Consider the following 20,788-nt stretch of genomic DNA (forward strand, 5'->3'; position numbering starts at 1 on the left):
AGTTGTAAGATATAGTTGATGCAGGGAAAACAGCAATTCTGAAAATACAACTGAGTAGAATCACAGAATGGTAGGGGTTGGAAGGGACCTTTAGAGATCATCTAATCCAACCCCCCTGCTAAAGCAGGTCCACCTTGATCAGGTTGCACAGGAATGTGTCCAGGTGGGTTTTGAAAACCTCCAGAGAAGGAGACTCCACAACAGAAAAAAGGTGATGTCCCAATCTCCTGACATACAGTGAAACTGTATACAGTGAATACAGTGAAACTGCTGGTTGCCAGTGATATCCCAGAGCAGTGTGTATTGGAGGAACTGGGAAAGGCATCAGCAGGTTTTATCGAGGTACAATAAGATATGTACACTGCCAGGGGACATTTAGATTGGATATTAGGAAGGAAGTCTTCACTAAGAGGTTTGTTAAACACTGGCACAGGCTGCCCAGGATGGTGGTGGAGTCACTGTCCCTGGAGGTATTTCAAAGCTGTGTAGATAAGGTGCTGAGGGCCATGGCTGATGTGGCAGTGGTAGATTAGTGGTTGGACTCAGTGATCTTAAAGGTCTTTCCTAACCAAAATGATTCAGTGATTCTAATTAACTGACAGGCTACTGTGTAAAATCTAGGTTTGTCTCTTTATTTCATGTTTTCTTTGCTGATCACCAGGAAACACAGCAGGAAGTAAATGGCTTATTTCATTGAGTGGACTCCATTTTAAACAACTAAGGTTGAATGTAATACATCCAGTCACAAAACACACCATAAAATGGCAGAGTACCAAAAACACATAATGCAGACTATGCCAGATTTATGCCAAGAAGAGGTAATAGCTTCTGAAAGAAAAATTATGGAAAATATTCTAGTTTCGTAATACGGAATAACGATATTGTCTGAACATAGCTCCTAAGGATATAGAAAGTGTTTGATAGTCGCTCTTTTTATTAAATTTTAAGTTCTTGGAATAGTATTTCTGGTCTGAGGTTCTTGAAAATCAAGACTGAGTAATTGAAAAAAAAAATGGAAAGTATGGTGCCTCCTCACAGATGAAATTCTAGTAGTCAATTCACTTACCATTTTGTTTCTCGTTTGATCACTTGAAGGAATTTTGTGGTATCTGCTTGTATATCTACTTGAAAGGTCTGTAGATTTTTTTTTTTGAAGTGTTGCTTTTCGTTTATTTTCTGGTTCTGCTGCCCAGCAGTTTGACTGAGATCTAGAATGAGAAGAGTCCTGCCTTGTAGTAAATGGAGAATAGTTCTTAACAAACACAACTGGAAGTCACAGCTGAGTTTTATAATAGAACATTATTTTCTCTGTAGAATTACCAGGGAAACATCAAAAATAACTCTTAGGGAGAAAAGGGTAAAAGAGAAATAACTTTTTAATTCTTTTTTTTTAACCTCAAGTAAAAACCCCCATTTCTTCACATAAGAATTCAGCTTGCAGGCACCAGAAGCTTCCAAATTGCTCTTTTCCCTCTGTTCCACTGACGCCAAAAATATTAGAATCAAGTTAAGATCCCTGGATTGTAAATCAAGCATTGAGGCTTGGCTGCAGAAGAGAAATCTTATTTGAACATTAGCAGTCCACTGGTAACTCTTGCCAGCTTTATTAATCTTATTTCACTTGTGACCTCAGACTTTCCATCTAAGTAAATCTTTATGAAATGCAGTCTCTCCCAATCGCTTTACTTTTTCAGTAAAGGAGATTCTTATTTTCAAGGGGGAAAAAGCTAAAAGCCTGTAACTTTCTTTCTTCTGGATCTATGATCCAGCCTGATCTTAAAGGTTAAATAACTTCATTTTGGTGTCAGGTATGAGGATTTTTTGCTTTAAAAAAAGGCTTCTTGTTTTGTAGGCAGGAGACGGTAGTCTTTAGCTAGAAGTGCTTTGTAATGATTTAATCGGGATAGGCTGTGCATTTTAAAAGTGAACTGTATTGCACTTTCAAAGCAGACTGACTGGTTTACAATACCATAGACTAGAATGAATTAAAAAGTACCAAAAAAAAGTGTGACTCTCTGCTGCCAACGTGTAGCAATACGTCAAATTGATCATTAGTGAAGTTTCATCTTTTTTGTGACTGGAATGAAAATAAATGGTAAAAGTGCTCTTTACCTCTATTTTTAAGTAAAGAATCCGGAGTTCTAGAGTGTGGAAAGCCTCACCTGGACTAACACCGCTAGACCTCTCAAAAGTCACTAGTGCTTCTCAACCATTTATGTAATGAGGAACAGTGATCCAATTAGGGGGTCCTTGAAAACAACATTTGAGTTGGGATGGGGACCTTGGCTGACCATAGACTGCAGGAAAAAATATAATTCACTTAACAGTACACAGAGAATTTGATGGAGCTCCTGTTCCAGGAAGAGATCAGAATGTCAAGATCATACTTGTATGCTTGAAAGCCACCTCTTGAAAGCAGAATCCAGTCTTGTTGGCTACACACAGGAGTCTCACTCAGCCCTGTTTCAGCTGAGCGTGAGGTGTTTTCTGGAAGAATGTCTTGTGACAGGGATGGGCTGATGGAAGGTCGGTGCTGTAATGTGCTGAGCTTGATCCAGCTTCTATTAAATTGAGTGGGAGCAGGCTCGGGTCTTAAATGCAGGAAACATTTTATTGTGACCTATCTGCATGATAGCTGCCAGGTAGATCAATAAGGACTTCCACTGCTTCCTGACGCTCACCTTTGATGAGCACTAGATTTATGACAAACCCACAAACTAAAGCCATCTCATTTGGGCTGCCCTGATGGCAGCTGCTGCTGAAGATAAGACAGACTTTATTGCCTTAACTGGCTGGATAAGGAAAAAGAGTTATCTGCAGAAGGGTAAAGAAACACAACCTTTTTCAGTTTCCTAGCCAATTTGACTGTGTCTTCAGAGGAGCTTGCTCATGGCGTGGCTTTGCGGAGGGGGGAAGAAAGGCTTGTTTTTGCAATTTTTATTTTTTTAAATGAGTGAAGTTTGTTTTGGAAAGAAGTACAGTATGTTTAGGATTGATCTACTGTCAAGTGATCTGAGTATGAATTCAAACCAAAAATTTACACAGTGGACTAAGATGGTCTCAAGTATGGTCAACTCTGGAGAACATGAGCCTTGAGCACAGCTCTGCAGAGGCCTCCCAGCATCTGCAGGGCAGCACTCCAGAAAGTACAGCAGCAGCAGCATTCCAACATTAACACCATTTAAAATGTTATTTGCAATTGTGATGCAAAACTACTGCTGCTTTTCTTAAAACATGCTCTGCAGGAAGGAAGTAGTTAGAAAATCAGAAAATGTAGTGCTCTTCAGCTCGTGTTTATCTACAGTGTCGTGTGATGGGGTGCTGTACACTGTACAGGTAAAAGGGAAGATTTTTCTCAAAGCCTTGAGACAGCATGGTGTCATTACGTTGTGTGCGTTGTTGGCAAAGCTGAACTGGGAGTCATAAAGCTTGAGCTTCACTCCACGTGCACCCCTCTAAGCCTCTGCATGCTCCATGGCTTTATTCTTTGGTTGTTCTTTTCTCTGGGGTCGCAGACTTACAAAAGATGTATTCTGTTTTACAAAGCCCTGCAGGTCTCCTTCAGGGTCAATGAGTGAGGCACATCTTAGAGATCCCAAATGTTGAGGAGCAGGGAGTAGAAGTGAAAGGATATTGAGGCCGAGAGGTCTCCTCCCTGTAAGACTACTGCTGGACACCAGATAGCATCAGAACTTATGTCTGTGCACGGTGTTTGCTGAAGTGGAGCTTGCCATCGTCCTTGTTTAAAAAAAAAAAAAAGTGGGGGGGATGAATGTGGGAAGAGAGCAGGAAGGGATGGCAGTGCTGCCTCATTAAAAATAGATGATGCCTTGTTTTATGATGTTTGTTTGGTATCTGTGGCTTGGTTTCTGCCCACAGGCTTACATGCAGCCGCACTTGCTGGGAAATGAGTTCACACATTTAGAGTTTCCACGGAGGGTGCAGCGCAAGGAAGTTGGAAAGAGGATGCTCTACCGTGACTTCAACATGACTGGCTGGTAAGAACGTGTGCTTCACAGCACAGGGTCAGCCCTCTCCCCAACCAATGCCTGCTTTCGATGTGTCTCTGATTAGTGTAAACGGCATCAAACATGGAGGTGTGTGCCTGTGTACTAAAGGAAAGATATTTCCTTCTTTCAGATAGATTTTTCTTTTAGAAGTTAACGTTTTAAATAAGTTGACCTCCCTCTAGAGCCGGGGCCTCGGTTCATTTCAATGTGTGAGTGCTCCAAGTGGTGCAAACACACAAAGGGGAAGATGTGTCAGGGGATCTGAAAGCTAAACAACTTTCCTGTCTTTGGAAGTAGCTGTTTATAGAATGTGGATCAGTGTGCCGTCATGCCTTTGCATGCTGAGGAATGCTTGCAGAAGGGAAGAGCTACCTCCCATACTCCATTGCAGATGACCCCTGATTTGAATAACCCTTGAGGAATTGTTTTAGAGGTGGGCCTGTCTGAACAGAAGTTTCAGCCAGCCTAAAATGAAAAGACTTGAATGAACAGTGTTGACTTAATGAAGTGAAGACAGAAAGAACTATGAGTTTTTTGTCTCTGACTAAATGTCTTCATTGTTTTGTGTCCTTCAAGGGGCTTCTTGTCAAGTGACTCCCATTCACTTAGAAAAGCCTTAATCCTTGCCGTTGTGGGATCTGTGCATGACCTATAAAGGCGAAAACCCTGTATATGCAAATGGCCTTCACTTCCATGATGTTTGTGTTTTGGCATCCTTAACAAATGTCCTTTAAGGAAAGAATGGAGGGAGATAAAAAGCCTGAACTCTTGTAGATTTGAAGGCTTGGATGCTCCCATGCAACTACAACTCCGCATGCTTCTGTCTTGTCTCATACTTTATAGATCACAAATACAATGATGTTTTAATGGCAAAATAATGAGCTAAGTTTAATATTAATCTGAAATGTTTGTGCAGAATGTGTTAATTGAGGGATAACCATCATTGTCCATCATCTTGAACAGCTGCTAGTAGAATATATAGTATTACCCTGAGAATGATGACTGCACATTTTAAAAAGCCTACAGGCATGAGCAAAAGAATAGGAACAGAATGAGAACATTGGATCAACTGAGGACTTAAACAGCAAAACATTTGTAAGATCATGAGATAGTCTCCAAGTTTCTACAAAAAGAATTTTCCTATTAAACTCCCGGATGTCTCAGAAGGCATCAGTGAAGAATGGCTTTGTGTAGACTTCCAAAAGCTCTTTTTCAAGCTGTGAGATGCTATTGGAAAAAAAAAAAAAAGGAAAACAATAAAGAAAACCCAAAAAAACCCCTTCTACTTTGTGGGAGAGGTACAGAAGTATTATGGGCCAAGAACTTCCCAAGAGGAGGGGGGAAAGCAAGATTCTTTCATCATGGTTGGAAGGCAAAGAGGGTTTCTTCAGGTTTGTGGCAGTCATTTGTGTTTCCCCAGTTAGTTAACAGTCTAGAAAGGAAATGAGGTTGGAATGGTTGAGGTTGCAGCATTGGGAGGTGACACCACGGCTTCTTTCCTAATAAACAAGGAGGGCTCTGAGGAACTGCAAAAACTTTAATGATTTACATGAATGGGCCTTACAGTGATCAGATTTGGTGGTGATAAATACCAAGTAAAGCATGGAGAGGGAAAACGATTTGTGCACTCTAGAGGTTCTAAATGAATTTGAGAACCATGTTAAATAGCTGAGTGTAAGTTCTACTTGCTGTTATTTTAAAAACAAAAAAAAACGATTCTAGTCAAAATCACCAGTGGAATATTGGGATTCATACAGAACTGTAATGGTTAAAAATTAAACCAAAAGACAATTCTGTATATCAGTTTGTGCCTTGTTTATGAATCTGTACATAGCACTTCACCTTATTCTAAGTGGTTATTACATAGGTAATACTGTTTGGCATTGGAAGAAATATAAATCAGAGGGAACACAAAATTTTAATATGGAATAATGAGTAAGGTAGAAGAGCTTGGGTAACCCTGAACGAATGGCAGATTTGATTCAATGTGTTGTATTTCAGTACCGGTGAGTGAACTCTGTTAACTCTAGCATATGGCAAGGGAGAGAAGAGAGTTGATTTTCCTGGTGATTTTTTTTAATTTCCTGAAGGGTAGGACACATGTTGATCCAGTTACAGATTCTAATATGGTCAATGCAAAAATTACCACCAGTTTAGAACAAATATCCCTGGCTGTAAGCAGTTATTCCAGAATAAACACATAAACTGTGACTTGAAAGTTCAAGTCTAAATTCACATCAGTGTTGTCTCAGAAAGGGGTGACCTGTGCCAAGCAAAGGCACGTAGAGACTGTGATGAGGCTACCTCTCCCTGCTATTTCTTTTGACTTCTGTCTGGACGTGGAAGATGCAGGATATGGTTTTGGTCCTGAATAAAAGAATCATATTCTTTTAGCTGCCCCATATCCCAAAGCTAGCACATCACCTCTTTCTTTGTTTGCTTCATGACAATAAAATACCGAGGGAGTTGCTCTATAGCAATACATGTGTCTATATTGGAGCCCTCTAAATAAGGATCTATTTCCTTTTGCAGGGCGTTTGCCCAAGGGAATCTTGTTTTCCATTGAATTGCGTGCAGTGATCTCCTAAACAGAGGAAAAGGAATCTGTTTCTATTTATCTAAAAGCCTGAGTCGGTTTTAATGGTTGAAATTGTGGACAAGATGTTAGTGGGCCCTTAGAGGTGATGGTTTGAGGTGGCTGATGTTTCACAGTGGTTGTTTTTTACTTCAAGGATTTTGCTTCTGTTTTCTTCCCTTTGTAATTCCTAGATTTAACTGATGCATCAGGATGCGGCAGCCGAGGACATGTCTGTTCTGCATTTGTTTCTAAGGACAATATCTGTCATGGAGAATAAATTAGCATATATATTCCTTTTCTAGAAAACATCAGATGGAGCTTTGGCCAGCCAGAGCTTGATAATACTAATACACTGCCAAACTTTTATTGCTTATGATTCAGAAGATCAATTATCTGAACCTTTCTTTGGCCAATGACTTCACGGTGTTGACAAATGCACGTACATGTAGAGAGGTATGGGTGATGGTACGAAGAAACAGCCACTCTAACACTCTCTCTGCTCTGATGGTTTCTTGGGAAAATGAACTGTTTTATTTAAAAATTCAGGACACTTTCTGTGTTTTCTATTAGAAGCTGTATAATTTGGGGTTTTTCTTCATTTTTGCCCTTCTCCTATGCTCTGGAGCTTTTCAGATTCTCAACAATGGCTTGGCTTGCCCAGCTTGTTTGGATTACAAAAGGTTATTGTCTTTGGGTCTGTCATAATGCATTTGGCCTTTTTTTTTTTTTGCTTTTTCTCTGGGTTTTTGGTTTGGGTTTTTTTTTTTCATGTGAAGTTTCCACACTGGCTTTGTCTCAACAGCTCACAGTGGTAGCAGAGCTGCCAAGTTTCCCCACAGCTTTAGGACAACCACTGATCTAGCAATGTGTACCGCATCACTAGTCCAGACTGCCTGTAACTGCTTTGAGACTAGCCTTTCCCTTCTCCCTCCGGCTCTATCACCCTTTCTCCTTTCACTGCAGTGTCAGTTGGAATGAGAAATCTACTGTATTAAATGTATCTAAAATAAATCCAATTTAGATGGGAGTTGCCCCTCCTGCACCCTTGCCCGACATGTATTGTGATCAAGCAACCATCACAAAACGTGTACTGTAGCTGGCAAAGCATCTTAAAAGCTGTGTCTCCTGCTACACAAGCCTCTGAGCTGTCTCGAACCGTAATTTGCTGGCAGACATCTGTGTTACTGACAGTCTTTCACAGCTGGGTCTCTGGGCTGGAGTTTTCAGGTCCATGGCCTGCAGAGGTTAAACTTACTGGAGAAAGGGTAGTTTTGGTGGCTTTGACAAATCTTGGCAACAGAAGCATCAGGGAAGACTCAGTGGTCATGAAAGGAAAGTGCTACCCATGCTGAAAAGGGATGTGGGTAGCCTGAGGTAGGAATATAGGGGGAACAGAAGGGAAGCAGGCCTGATAACTGTTCCTTTAAAGAACTGCACAGAATTAGTATTCTCTGTCTCCACCTTTTATTTGGAAGTTAAGATTCAGTTGGGGTCAGATTTTCTTTACTTGTGGGTAAATCCATTGTGAACAAGTACTAAATACCTTTCCAAAACCTGGTTTTCTGCCTTAGTGTGTCCCTCACTGGTACAGTGAGTCCTGTCAGGGTTCCCTTCTCAGCCTCCTGCAGTGCCAGGGGAGCTGTACAGTGCTGTACTTAAACAAAGGCATTCAGAAGGCACTACCAACTGGCATTCTGAAAGGAGGTTGTAATGACGAGGGTGTTAGATCTCTTCTCCCAAGTAACAAGTGATAGGACAAGAGAAAATGGCCTCAAGTTGCACAAGGGGAGGTTTAGATTGGAGATTAGGAAGAGCTTTTTCACTGAGAGAGGTATTGTTAGACCCTGGAACGGGCTGCCTGGGGAGGTGGTGGAGTCACCATCCTTGTAGATATTTAAGATGTGTAGTAGATGAAGTGCTGAGGGACATGGTTTAGTGGTGGGCTTGGCAGTGTTAAGTTAGTGGTTGGACCCAATGATCTTAAAGATCTTTTCAAACAAAAGTGATTCTGTGATCAGCTTTGGTGGTTTCCGTTCATTCTGTGCTCCTCCTTGGAACAAAACCAGTTGCCTTTCTGCTGCTTGGAATTTAGATGGAATTCTTTAAAGGCTCATTTCCAGACCAGAGCTTTAGCTATTTGACTTGATTTTAGGGTGGCAGAAAAGCCTTAGATCACAAGTCCATTTTTTGGCCTGATTTGTTGGAGGCTTCCTTTGCCCTCCAAGGAGCGTGCAAGATTGAGCTGCATCCCATCAGAACCAGTCCGTGCCGACAGGATGCCCACCACGCCTCATGGGCTGAAGGCCTGGATGGCAGCGAGGCAGGAATCGAGTGCCTGAGTGTGCCCGCATACACACTGTGGTGACAGGGCCCTCGCCAGCTCCCTACCCGTCTGCCTGGCGAGGCCTTGCCGTGGCATACGGTTATAGCCACCCCAGGGGCGGCCCATGCCAGGGAAGCACCCGCCCGCGTGATTTATTCCAAAGCAGGGAGGCTAGTGCCCTGGGGCGAGCGCTAAGCAAAGCCCATTTTATTTTAGAGTCAATATTGTCCACTGCCTGGACAGCCGCCAGCCTGCTCCGCGCTCACCCTTTTCTTTCCAACAGGGAATGTCTTTCAGCCTCTAAGCATCTGATTAAAAAAGCAACTTCACTTTTCAAGCCATTTCATTTTGTTTGGGATGGATGCCTTTTGCTTTCATTGTGCAGCCCGCCTTGCCGTCTGCGGTTCAGACTGGCTCACAAAAACCAGGCTCTCATTAATCACTTACTGGGGATCCAGAATACCCCGGTGAGAGCCAACGTACATGTTTTGCTTGGTAATGTGTGAGCTGATTTGAACAAATATTGCCAACGCGGCCACTATCTTATTCTTTATTGCCGGGCTGGATGTCCTTTGACAGCACGTTCAGGTAGCTGGCCCAGGGAGTGCCTGAGCAGATTGAGAAATGCCACAGAAATGCTTTATGAAGGAGGCACCCGCGCTGCACCCCCCCTTTAATATAAATTGATTTATTGAATCAAGCACAGAAGCCCTGCTACAGAAACCTCAGGCTATATTCTCTGGAGAACCACCTAATAAAACAGCCCCAACTGACACTCCTCATTAGCTTTTGCACCGATCCCAAGGCAGTATTTAAAGTGACAGTGTCCCTCTTTTCGGCCTGAATTTATCTGCTGGCTAATGCCTGTGGGTCTAATTAGCTTAGCATTATTAGTCTTATTCAGATAAGCTGCATTTCCTAACAGCTTGATTCCAACTTGTAAAAAGTAATTGGAAGTCTGCAAACCCTGGGCCGTAACCTGCTTGATTGCGCCTTTTAGCCAAATTCATGTAATTTACAAAAAGTCATCCTTTCTTTCCCCCCACCCTTTTTTAATTGAGCTTTTTTGTCTCGTGAAACCTTCTGTGCTGCTTCTGTTGAAATCCTGGCTGTATTGTTGTGTTCGAGACCTCAGCCGTATCCTTCGTACAATCACCAGGGAGAGATCAAATTTTAATTTCATAATTACTTTGCAAGAAAGCAGCCTTTTCCCCAGTCATGCCTGGTATTAATTTCCTCCCAGCAACTTACATTTTCATAATTTAATGATTATGGTCCACCTTTGCAGCACTGGGCCTTTCTGGAGAAGAGAGAGATGAGTTATCATTTTTTGCAGCAGAAACCATAATCCACAGCCACTTGCCTTGCTTTTTAAAGTGTCTTTGCTCTTGTCTCTCGTTGCAAGGTAGCCAGGAGCAGGACGGGACGTGCCTCTTGAGTGTACGCAGCCAGAGCAGCTTGCTGGGCCGTGCCTGGCTGTCAGGGGCACAGCTCTGTGGTGATGAATGGCTGTTTGCAATGTGCATGTTATGCATCTTTTCAAGATTTGCAGCCTTCGCTGCAGGAGCAGCGGGAGGTGAGAGCTGACCTGCTGTGTACAGCACGTCTCGTGACAGTGATGAATGGCTCTGTTTTCCCCAAGTGCACACATGCCACAGGAGCTGAGCCAGTGTCTTTGGGGCGGGAGAAGGCAGAAACCAGAAAGTAATAGGGCTGCAACTAGAAAGAAAAGTCGATGGTAAAGCTCTTTGTAAATGCCCTCTCTGGGACCGAGTGAGTGTGACGAGAATGGGGTTGGGCCAAGTCATGTCCTGCAGAAGCATCTTCTTTGGGAAGTGGTCCATCTAAGGCCTGGCCCTGCATGAAATGAGGTAATCTTCTATCTGATAAAACCAACAGAAAGCATCTCTAAAGTCTTTTCCGCTGTTCTTGCTTTCTCTAGCTTCCCCAGCTGCATGAAACTGACACAACATCAGCTGAGTCCTGAGGAAATCCTCTTTCTTTCTGTTGACACCCAGGACTGACTTAGATCTCTGCTCTTGTCTGGGAGGAGATCTCTTGTTCCTTGTAGGACTTTTCAGCATTGCTGTGAACTGGTACAGTCTCTGCTTGCTGTATCTCACTGCTTGCTCCATCTTATGCTACAGTGATCTTTCCCAGAAGAGTTTGCTTCATGATTACTCCTTAACAGCAAGCTGTTTTTCTTCCAGAGGATCCCAGCTAGCACGTGTGGAACAGGCACTGCAATGTTAACGTGTAGCCTTTCTCCTGTCTGCTTCACTGCATCCTTTTAGCAAGAAGTAAAGCAAAATGTGAATTTACAAATGTTTTTTCTGTCCGTTGCAGTGCATTAAGCCTATGGGATGTTAGCAGCCCACTTCCATTACCCCTCTGTCTACAGAGAAAGTTGCTGACAAACCTTCTTGTTTGTCTTTAAAAGTAGAAGAGATTAAGTAAATTCTAAGAAGTGCTTGAAATAGCAAATTCATTGGGGGAAAAAAAACCCCAACACTTGGCCTGGTGAGACTGTTGCGGAACACGAATCCACTTGATGTGCAGCTGCAGACAGTTTCTGTGAATCTGTAATGCAAGCTCAGCCAGTTGCAAGCAGTGAGTGAAAGTGCTCACAGTACATTTGCTCTGTCCCTCACAGCCTCCTGAGCACAAAAGCAGCAAGGTAGTGTGCTTATAAATACCCTCAGGTTTGGGGTTTTTTTCCTGGTTTGTTCTTTTGTGGGCAAGGATCTCTCTAGATCATTCGCCACCCTCTAACTGACTTTTCTTCCATCACTTTCTTTTAATGCTCCGTTAGAGATGAATGAATTAAAAAACTCAGCAACACTCCAGCAAGTGCCTGAGAGAAGATGCTGGTGCTTGAATCTTTAAAATGGACTGGTAGAGATAGATGGAGTTTCTTTTGCTTAGGAATTACTTCGTAGGAGTACATGGTGCTGGGAGATACATCCTCTCCAAAGTCCAGACTATGTCTTAGGACTGTACACGACAGTGAAGGTCCAGAGCTCACATACCAATGTGATCTAACCACACTAGAGATTATTTGTGTGTACAAGTCATGCTGAGATACTTCTTTGGGTTTTTTTCTTCATTTGTAGATGGGTAGTCAGAACTGGGATTTGCAAAATGAAGCATTACACAGTTTCAGAAGAAAGAATTTCTAAATTTTCTGGGAAAAACACCTGTTTTAAGACTTGTATGTTTTGTCCCTTCCAGCCCTTACCATTCTGTGACTCCTCTTAACTAAAGGAACCCTGCGAGAGTATCTTGGTTTAGAGTAGATCTTTCCATAAAAACTGTTTTGTGCATATGTGCACGTGCATCAGTTGTCTTTGATAGATTTGAGTCTGCCATCATCTTTTCTCTTAACAAACATTACTGTAGTTTTTGTGCTTTTATTACGTTTGTTTATCTCAGTTTTGTCTCATTGAGCTATGTCAGATGAATAATAGGGGAAAAGATACTGAGGCACTGGAACATTAACACTAACCTACCTAGAGGCTACTTTGTATCAGACAGTGTTGCTTGGATTTAGAGATCCTGATGCAGAAGCACGTATGTGTAAAGGCATTTTTTTTTTTAAAGTTACAACTAGATAGAGACATAAATTGCATAATTTTCAGTGGCTCTGTGCATAACCTGTGCTACACATCTCTTGGTTTTGGTAGTAAGCACACATTTATCCCAGTTTGGTGCCTGTAGTTCAATAGGTAGTACAGATAAACAATTGCTTTTGGATTGGTGATTTAAGCTCTGTTATCCAAAGGGTGAGCTCCAATCCACTGTTTCATTGAGTGAAAGGAAGGAAAAAACCAACCAGTTTCAGTCAAATTTAGTGTTGTTCAAGGATGAAAATCTGGTTTACACAGATTTTTATTGACACAACTGAATAAAGCTGAGCTTGGGAAGAGATTGGTTAGTTAGCTGAGTTAATTTTGTGGCATGGGTTTTTTTGGAAGGGAGGGGGAAGGCAGGCATTTTAAAATGGTTCTGGGTTTGGGTTTTCTTACAGAGTAGTAGCAAAGCGATGCTAGAGGTGCACCAAATCCACAGACCTGTCTCAAAGGATAGCCTTCATCTTTGCACTTAATATGAACTGGGATATTTCTGAAGGTTTTGCTCTGTGATTCAAGGTAAAGACATTTTTTTTTTTTTTTTTTTTGCTTTTCTTTAGGTTTAATTCTCAGTTTGTTATCAGGTGTCACTAGCAGAAGTGTAAAATATGGGCAAGCCTTCTAAAGCCCAGTGCTGTGGAAAAGCAAAGCACAGAGTCTGGATTCCCGCATTGTTCACAGAACTGAGCCTTCCAGGTCAGGGTGCATTGTGCTTTTGCCACCATCTGTTGTGCCTGAGGATGCCAAGGCAATGCTTTTCATGACCAGTAACCTTACACAGTTTGCTGTAAAGGAAAATATAACATGGATTAGGGTTTTGGTCATCAACAACTTCTCCAATGTGCTTTCAGAAAGCTGATGTTTAAGAACAAATTATACGGCAGGAGAATGCATAACACATGTAAGAAATTATCTAGTATTTTTGGCTCCAAAAATCTGTATTTGGCAGCTGACCAGTTTTTCAAGTTCTGACCCAGCAACATGCAGGTAACTCTGATAATCTTTTATTTAAAGAATGCCAAAAGCACTGCTAATGACCTCAGTGCTGTAGGAAACTTCTGCCGTAGATTGTCTTGTGCATTTAGCAGCTTCTGGTGATTTTTGCACCATGTATTTAGAGCAGATTCCAGTTAGCATATGAGTAACATCATGTCAGTCCTAGTTCTTTCTTTCTGACATCTCTTTTGGCTCCCTGTGCGATTTGGCCCGGTTTTTGAAAATGTTGATCCTGAGTCCAAATGTAACTTTGTGGGTGGTACATATGTCAAGCCCTACTTCAGTATTTTTGGACAGCAGTAGCATTTCATAATTCTTTTGAAATGAGAAGAAGAAACAAAGTTAACTGAAAAAAAAAATGCAGCTAGCTCTAGCTGGGCACAAGCTTGCCTTTTCTACTCCTCCCTTTGCCCCCCTTTTTTTTCCATTTGGATAAAAAGAGATTTACGTGGCACAAACTCTTGACAGCATTCAGACTCTTTCAGAGCAGCAAGCAATAGCGTAGCCTTTGTCTTCATAACCTGTCTTGTCGTGTCCTGGTGGCCACTGAGACCTGCTAGGATGTGGACAAGGAAGATGGGGGAGAGTGGAGAGTTGAAACGCTGTGTAGCTTGTTAAACAGTGAGCTCAACTGAGTTAAATAGGTGACAGAATAAGGCCATGTTGCCATTAAAAACGCCAAACAACCCCCTCAAATTCTCTGTATGTCTGTGTTTGATATACCTACTGCCATATTATACCTTTATATACAGCACACTCTAAACAGCACACGAAGATATAAAAGCAACTTTATTACAAAAAATCAAGAGAAATAGTCCAGAAGATTGTAACACACATACAAAGTACAGGAGGTTTCACAGGACATAAATCAAAATGAACTACATAGCTTCCTTCCCTCTTTCTCCTCAGTGCAGTTGCCAAGCTGTTAGCTGAAAACCTGTCCGTCATCCTTCTGTTGCAGCAAACCACACACTCATATTATTAGCTCTGTTTCACTAGTAATGCAGGACATAGGTACTTTTCTAGAGTGTCTCAGGTTGCTTTTCAGGGCATCTGTGCCAGCTACCCTGCTGCCATTGCAGTTCTGAGCATTGATTTTTTTTATTCAAGTGCTGATAATTTTTCAGGCAATAGCAACATCAACAGAAAAAGCATGTCTGAGATGAGTCTTGACACCCAAGTTCTGAGCCCAAGAGGGGATTTGCTGTGAGAAACCACAAATCAAATGACTGTAAGCCCCTGGGCCTTCCTTCACTTGGTAACGTAGCTTCAGGAGGTCATAGGCTAGCCAGCTGCCCTTCCTAATCTGCTGATGAAACAAGTTAGCTTCAGCCCTTGCAACACGGCCTCTTCCAGCATCCTTGTACCATCCTGTCACAGTTGAAGGCCCTCGAGACAATAGCCCTTATGGTGGTTCCATAAAAGATGCTGGAGTTGACAGTGAGGATCATTCTTTTGAAGGACACTTCAAAAGGCCTTTTTTCACCCCTTTTTTTTCCTTCTTTCTAAAGTGCAGTCAGTGTGAGGTGCTATGCAGGAGACTAAGGAAGGAGGGGTGAGAGGGAAGGAAATTTAGTCCCTGATTACTGCTACTTACAGGACAGTGGAAATTGAGCACTTTAGTCTTAAGTATTTTAGGTATCCTGCAGATTCTTTTGTTGATAAAGAATGTGTTTGATTTTTCCTTTAAAAAGGGATTGCAGATAGTTAAGCCCCATCAACTTAGTCTTGTTTGGTATTTGTAACAAGTATGTACAACAACTTGAAAATACAGGAGTGGTTGTTGGTGTCCGGGTTGTAGTTTGATTTGTCATTTGACTCTGATGCCCAACATAGACTGAGATGTATTTTGGTGCCAAAACACAAGTGTCTCTGTGCAAAGAATAGGAAAGAATTCAAACTTCTCCTCAAGGAGTTTTCACTAGGGCTCCCTACACTGTAGGTACAGCTGAAAGCTTTGAGACACGTTCCTGAGCAGTCAGAGATGGTAAAATTCTTCCTCCACGTTCGAACCAGGATATGAAAGTTGGTGAGTAAGGCAGAGATATCAGCCATTCCCTGTTGGAAATAAAGGAAGGAACAAGAGCAAAGTCCGTGACTGAGTCATCCTTCCCGACAAAATGCTATTCCAGGATTTAAACGTTGGAGAAGTGTTACCACACTGGTTACTTGTAGCAATTTGTGCCTTTTTGTTTGGTTTAAGAGCCAAGCTGTTTGCCCTGCCTAGTACAAAATACCATTTAAATGCCCTCGCTGTGGTGTCTCTGTAGAGATGCTGAAGTATAGTGGTTATGCAACAGGGATGTTCTTGACTATGTGGTCTCCCACAAAGCACCCACTATGTTTTGCAAAACTCACCTGGTTCTGTTTTGGGATTTCACATGAAATAACATTTTGTAGTACAGGAGCAGAGTCCTCCACTACTGTTTCTTCTGTGCATTTCTGTTGCTTTTCCTTTTTTCTTCCCCCTTCCTCTCACCCCTAAACCTTAATAGGGGCCCTACCTGCATTTACTGAGAAACAGTATTTTGACTTTTGTATTACCACACAGATTTTAGGCAGGGATGGGCTGGGAGGGAAGGACAACGTGCAAGGAAAGGCTGGAGAGGGATGGTTTTGTGGTGTGAAGGGGAACGTGTCCCTCCGGTGTGACAGCCAAAGACGCTTCCCAAGATCTCGGCTGGCTCAAGTGTGTGCTGTACAAACCACAGGACTCTTCAGCTTCTGAGAATGACAGCTGTCTATTTATTTGCTTGTTTGTTTGTCTCCCTGGCTAAATTGCTCACCTTCTCACCTCATCAGTGTCAACAGCAGGACATGTAAAAGGTAGAGTACGCAGGCATGTGGTAAACAGAATCGGAGCACAAACATTTACTTCTCTTGTCTCTTGGCCACGGGAAAGCTGCTGTGAAACATGAAATCTCTGACAACCTTGGCTGTTGCAGTCAAGGTCAAATAAGCACTAAATATCCTACTAAGACTCTTCAGCACATGAAGCTTGTCTTGGTTTAAGCGGTCCTGAAAGGTGAGAACAGGACCGGAGAGCCATCTCACACTTTGGCTGCATACATGCCCTGCTGTTGCTCACAATTTCATATTAACAGGGTAAATCTAGTCATTGGTTAGCTTCTTAGTGGATTTGGGGTTTTTTAATGACACTATATTATGGTATAGCTGCTGCCATAGCCAACAATACCTTACCTGATGAGAATGTTATTCCGGTGCATCTCTTTTTCCTTGCAAGCAATCAGAGCAGCTTGGGATGTTAGATGTTTCCTCATGTTCCGTTTCCTTTTTGGTAAAATGGACAATTCTTCAGGGAAAATCCACAGAAAAAGAAGTTTAGGTCTTGTTTCAAAAACAAATCCCTAGGAAAAATACTGATTTGGAGGCTTGTTTTTTTTTTAAATCACAGCTGCTTGTTTCAGGGCACTGGGTCACTAATTGAGTGCAAGCTTTATAAATGTTGTTTGTCCTCCTCCCACAGGGCATACAAAACCATTGAGGAAGATGACTTGAAGTTTCCCCTTATATACGGAGAAGGCAAAAAGGTGGGCACGTTTGCTTTCCTGAGACCAAAGGAAGAAGGAATTCTGTGCTGTTTACCACTCAGTTTAGCCTGTGGCAGTGCAGTGTCTTCCACTCAATATCTCTTTATTTTATCATTTTGACAGCTTGAAAGAATATCTTGGTTCTGTCACAAATCAGTCTCATGTCTGGGGGGTGGTGGGGGGAGCTCAGCATGCTATAAAAAGCATTTCTGTAGCAAACATAGTAATTTGCTGTTCAGTTTGCTTTTGTTTTTCTTTCGTTGTAAGAAGACTAAAATGAGACAGTCTTAAATAATAGACTTGCAGTGTTCCTGGCTTCATTGTAAAATATAACTAGGCCGGATGAAGGTAGCAAAATACCTCATGTTTGCTGAAAACAAGGCAGGAGGATATTTAATAACATCTTAGAGTGCTTTGAGAAGCAAAACCCTAATTTAGGACGGGGAAGGATCAGGGCAGGATTTGGGAAGTATAACACCCCTTAACTGCTTCGTCTTCAGCTAGTGTACGTGAACTCACTGTTGAATTTTTCTGATGTGTGAACGCTGTTAGTTTTTGTGGAAAGGCAGAAACAAACCGTTCCGTTTGGGTGTACTTTGTTTCCAGCTCTGTTATTAAGAACAGTGAGATCATTAGTGCTGATCCCAGCAAGCTTAGCTGGATGCAGCAATAGGATCAATACAAGGACGCAGTGGTGTCAGTTTGCCAATATTGGTATGCTTGCTGTGTTTCTAAATAGTGCTCCCCTGCTGCATTAGGTTCTTATCTCAATGCAAAAATACACACTCTTCAAAATTAGTCTAAGTTTTGAAGGTTCAGACCTGCAGCTTATCTTCGAATTTGGTTAGGTTTATAGTTATTTGAAAAATGTTTCATGTGCATCTTTTTAATTTACTTTCTTATTGCCTTATGGAGCCAGGGGTTAGTGAGGCAAAATAATTTTGAGTCAGTTGCTCGCTGTTACTGATGCTGTGAGCTCTCTTGTTCAGAAGCTGCTGCAGCTAAACTAGAGTTTGGGGGAAGGGATACAGAGACAGCAGAGCGTGAGGTTCCCCATCGGGCTGTCTGCCTGGTCAGCCTTTGGAGAAGCATTAATGAAGAGCAGCCCAGGACCTCTTGGGAGACAGCTCATATTGGGAAGGAAGTGGTAGGCCTGAGTTAACGGCAGACCTGCCCTGGACAGTAACTCCTCCACAGAGGAGGAGGGCATTGTGCTCAATGCCACTGTCACTTGTATGTCCAGAAATTTAAGATGGCCTTGGGCACCTTCTCTTGCTGGAGGGAATATACGGCAGTATGTCAATAGAAAGAGGCCACAGGTTTCTTGGGTGGGTAATTAGACCCCTCAGCCTTCTTATAAAACCTGTTTACTAACAGTGTAATTTGCTGAAGGAATGCTTTTGTAGAGAGTGGCATAGGACAGTGAAGTTACTGGGTTAGATTTCCATAGTCCCAGTCCTTTACAGATGGTCACAGATTAAGGTGTGTGTACAGGGACTGAGATGTGGACACAAAGCTGGAAATAATGAGGAAAATGGAGATGACATGAATGTGAAAAGCTTTGAAGTTGACTAGCTGTGTTAAACCTAGAGTTTCAGGGAGAGAAAAGGAAATTCGTCACAGACTGTAGCAGTTACACAGTAGCAACGTTATCTTTTTTCCCCGTTGACACAAGAAGATTTGATCCCATTGCTGTTCTTCGTTTCCAGGCTCGAGTTATGGCAACAATTGGAGTGACCCGAGGACTGGGAGACCATGACCTGAAAGTGCATGACTCCAACATATATATCAAACCTTTCCTGTCCTCATCTCCTGAGGTAAAACAGATTTGTGGGACAGAAACAAATATACTTAGTGTGCTTATTTGTTCTTCCCAGATTGTTCATTTTGACTGTGGTCTGGTCCAGGTAACACGTTGCCTTTCCCAAAGGTACAGCACATGAATGAGATCCACATAGCAGGAATATTGTAAGCCTCATCTGGAGTACTGTGTCCAGTTCTGGACTCCCCAGCTCAACAGGGACAGGGAATTTCTGGAGAGAGTCCAGTGCAGGGCCACCAAGATGATCAGGGACTGGAGCATCTTCCTTATGAGGAAAGGCTGCGGGAACTGGGGCTGATTAGTCTAGAAAAGAAGAGACTGTTGGGACATCTCATTAGTATTTACAAATATCTAAATGGTGGGTGTCAGGAGGTTGAGACATCCTTTTTTTCTGTTGTATCTAGTGACAGGACAAGGAGTAATGGAATGAAGGTGGAACACAAAAAGTTCCATTTAAACATAAGAAAACGTTATTTCATTATGAGGGTGAGGGAGCCCTGGCACAGGCTGCCCAGAGGGGTTGTGGAGTCTCCTTCCTTGGAGGTCTTCAAGACCCACCTGGACGTGTTCCTGTGTGACTTAATCTAGATGTACTTGCTTCTGCAGGGGAGATGGACTAGATGATCTCTAAAGGTCCCTTCCAACTCTTACTATTCTATGATTCTATGAGTCTGTGATTCCCTGGCTATGGGCCCTGCATCTGTTTACTCCACTTGCCTGGCAGAGCACTGATGCCTTTCTCCCTCCCTGGCCTATGGTTATTCCGTAGCCTTGCCATTCAGTGTGACAGACACACATCTCTCCCCACCTTCATGTACTCCTCTCGAGGCCTATATCAAGCTTCCTTTGCAGAGGCTGATGTAGATCTGGATTCTCCAGAAGAGACCACTGGATGTCTTCCACATGGTGTAGTATCCTGCATTACACAGAGGATACTAGATCAGCTCTCAAGCAGGAAAATGCCAAGAGCGATTGGAAGAGCATTTTGTGCTTCCATCTGTCTGCCTTTTCACCTCCAGTTCTTAACTCTTGATGGCACTTTTGTGTAAACACCGAATAATGTCAGGAATGGCAGCATGCATTCCCAAATGACGGCACAGAGAGTTTTGTGCAGTAGCTGTGTTCGAGGTTGCTTAAATGCCTCCATCATTTTTACTTCATTCTCCACTAGCCATTCCAGTCTTTGACCACCAGAGACCTTGCTGTGAAGGATATCCAGCTTTCCAAAGGGATTTGAATGTATTTGTTAACAAGAAACATGCAAACCTCGCTTTTTTCCCCTCTGTAGCTGCGTTACCGTTCCTCTGTCAAGGAACAGATGACATATTTTTCATAAAATATTAAACAAGGGCAAACCATCTGATGACAGCACAAAAAGAGGCAGCTTTGCTTCCATGGCCCAAACACTGAGAGCTATCAGCTGGCTTGCTGCAGTTTTATCCACATTCAGTATTTGACCTCGAATGTACTGCTGGCTGTACCAGTGCGAGGGAATGAAAATACACAAATGACGTAATACTGCCAGGAAGGAACCAAATTATTAAATTAACCTTGCTTAGAACATCTTTCAGATTTTAAAAATGAAATTTGAACAAGTACTGAGAGGTTCTGGCCCTGAAGAAAGGGAAGATATCTACAATCTGTCAATCCAATACCTTCCCTCTCCCCACCCTTTGAATGTGTGGTATCCCTCACTTGGGACCTGCTTCTCTTCTGCTCAGCCAGGCGGGCAGCATCTCTGCCCCCATCACTGTGATGGATTTGTTTAGTGCCAGCAAAATGATGCAATTCTACCTAGTTATTTTTCTTTCTGGTATACTGAGCCCCAGTGTTTCTGGGGTAGGTAATGGCTGCAGCACAGTGTCTCAGCAGTATCATC

General features: G+C 42.5%; 1 protein-coding gene across 1 annotated transcript in view; it reads left to right on the forward strand.

Moving 5' to 3' along the window:
• PPM1H (protein phosphatase, Mg2+/Mn2+ dependent 1H) overlaps positions 1 to 20,788 on the forward strand; it is a 133,481-nt gene that overhangs the window by 98,226 nt on the left and 14,467 nt on the right. The window contains exons 6-8 of the mRNA XM_062016848.1: positions 3,880 to 3,998; positions 17,024 to 17,087; positions 18,797 to 18,904. Coding sequence (XP_061872832.1) covers positions 3,880 to 3,998; positions 17,024 to 17,087; positions 18,797 to 18,904 — 291 coding nt within the window. The remainder of the gene's footprint in view (positions 1 to 3,879; positions 3,999 to 17,023; positions 17,088 to 18,796; positions 18,905 to 20,788) is intronic.

The sequence above is a fragment of the Colius striatus genome, chromosome 1, assembly GCF_028858725.1.
Source record: "Colius striatus isolate bColStr4 chromosome 1, bColStr4.1.hap1, whole genome shotgun sequence".
NCBI classification, from domain to species: domain Eukaryota; kingdom Metazoa; phylum Chordata; class Aves; order Coliiformes; family Coliidae; genus Colius; species Colius striatus.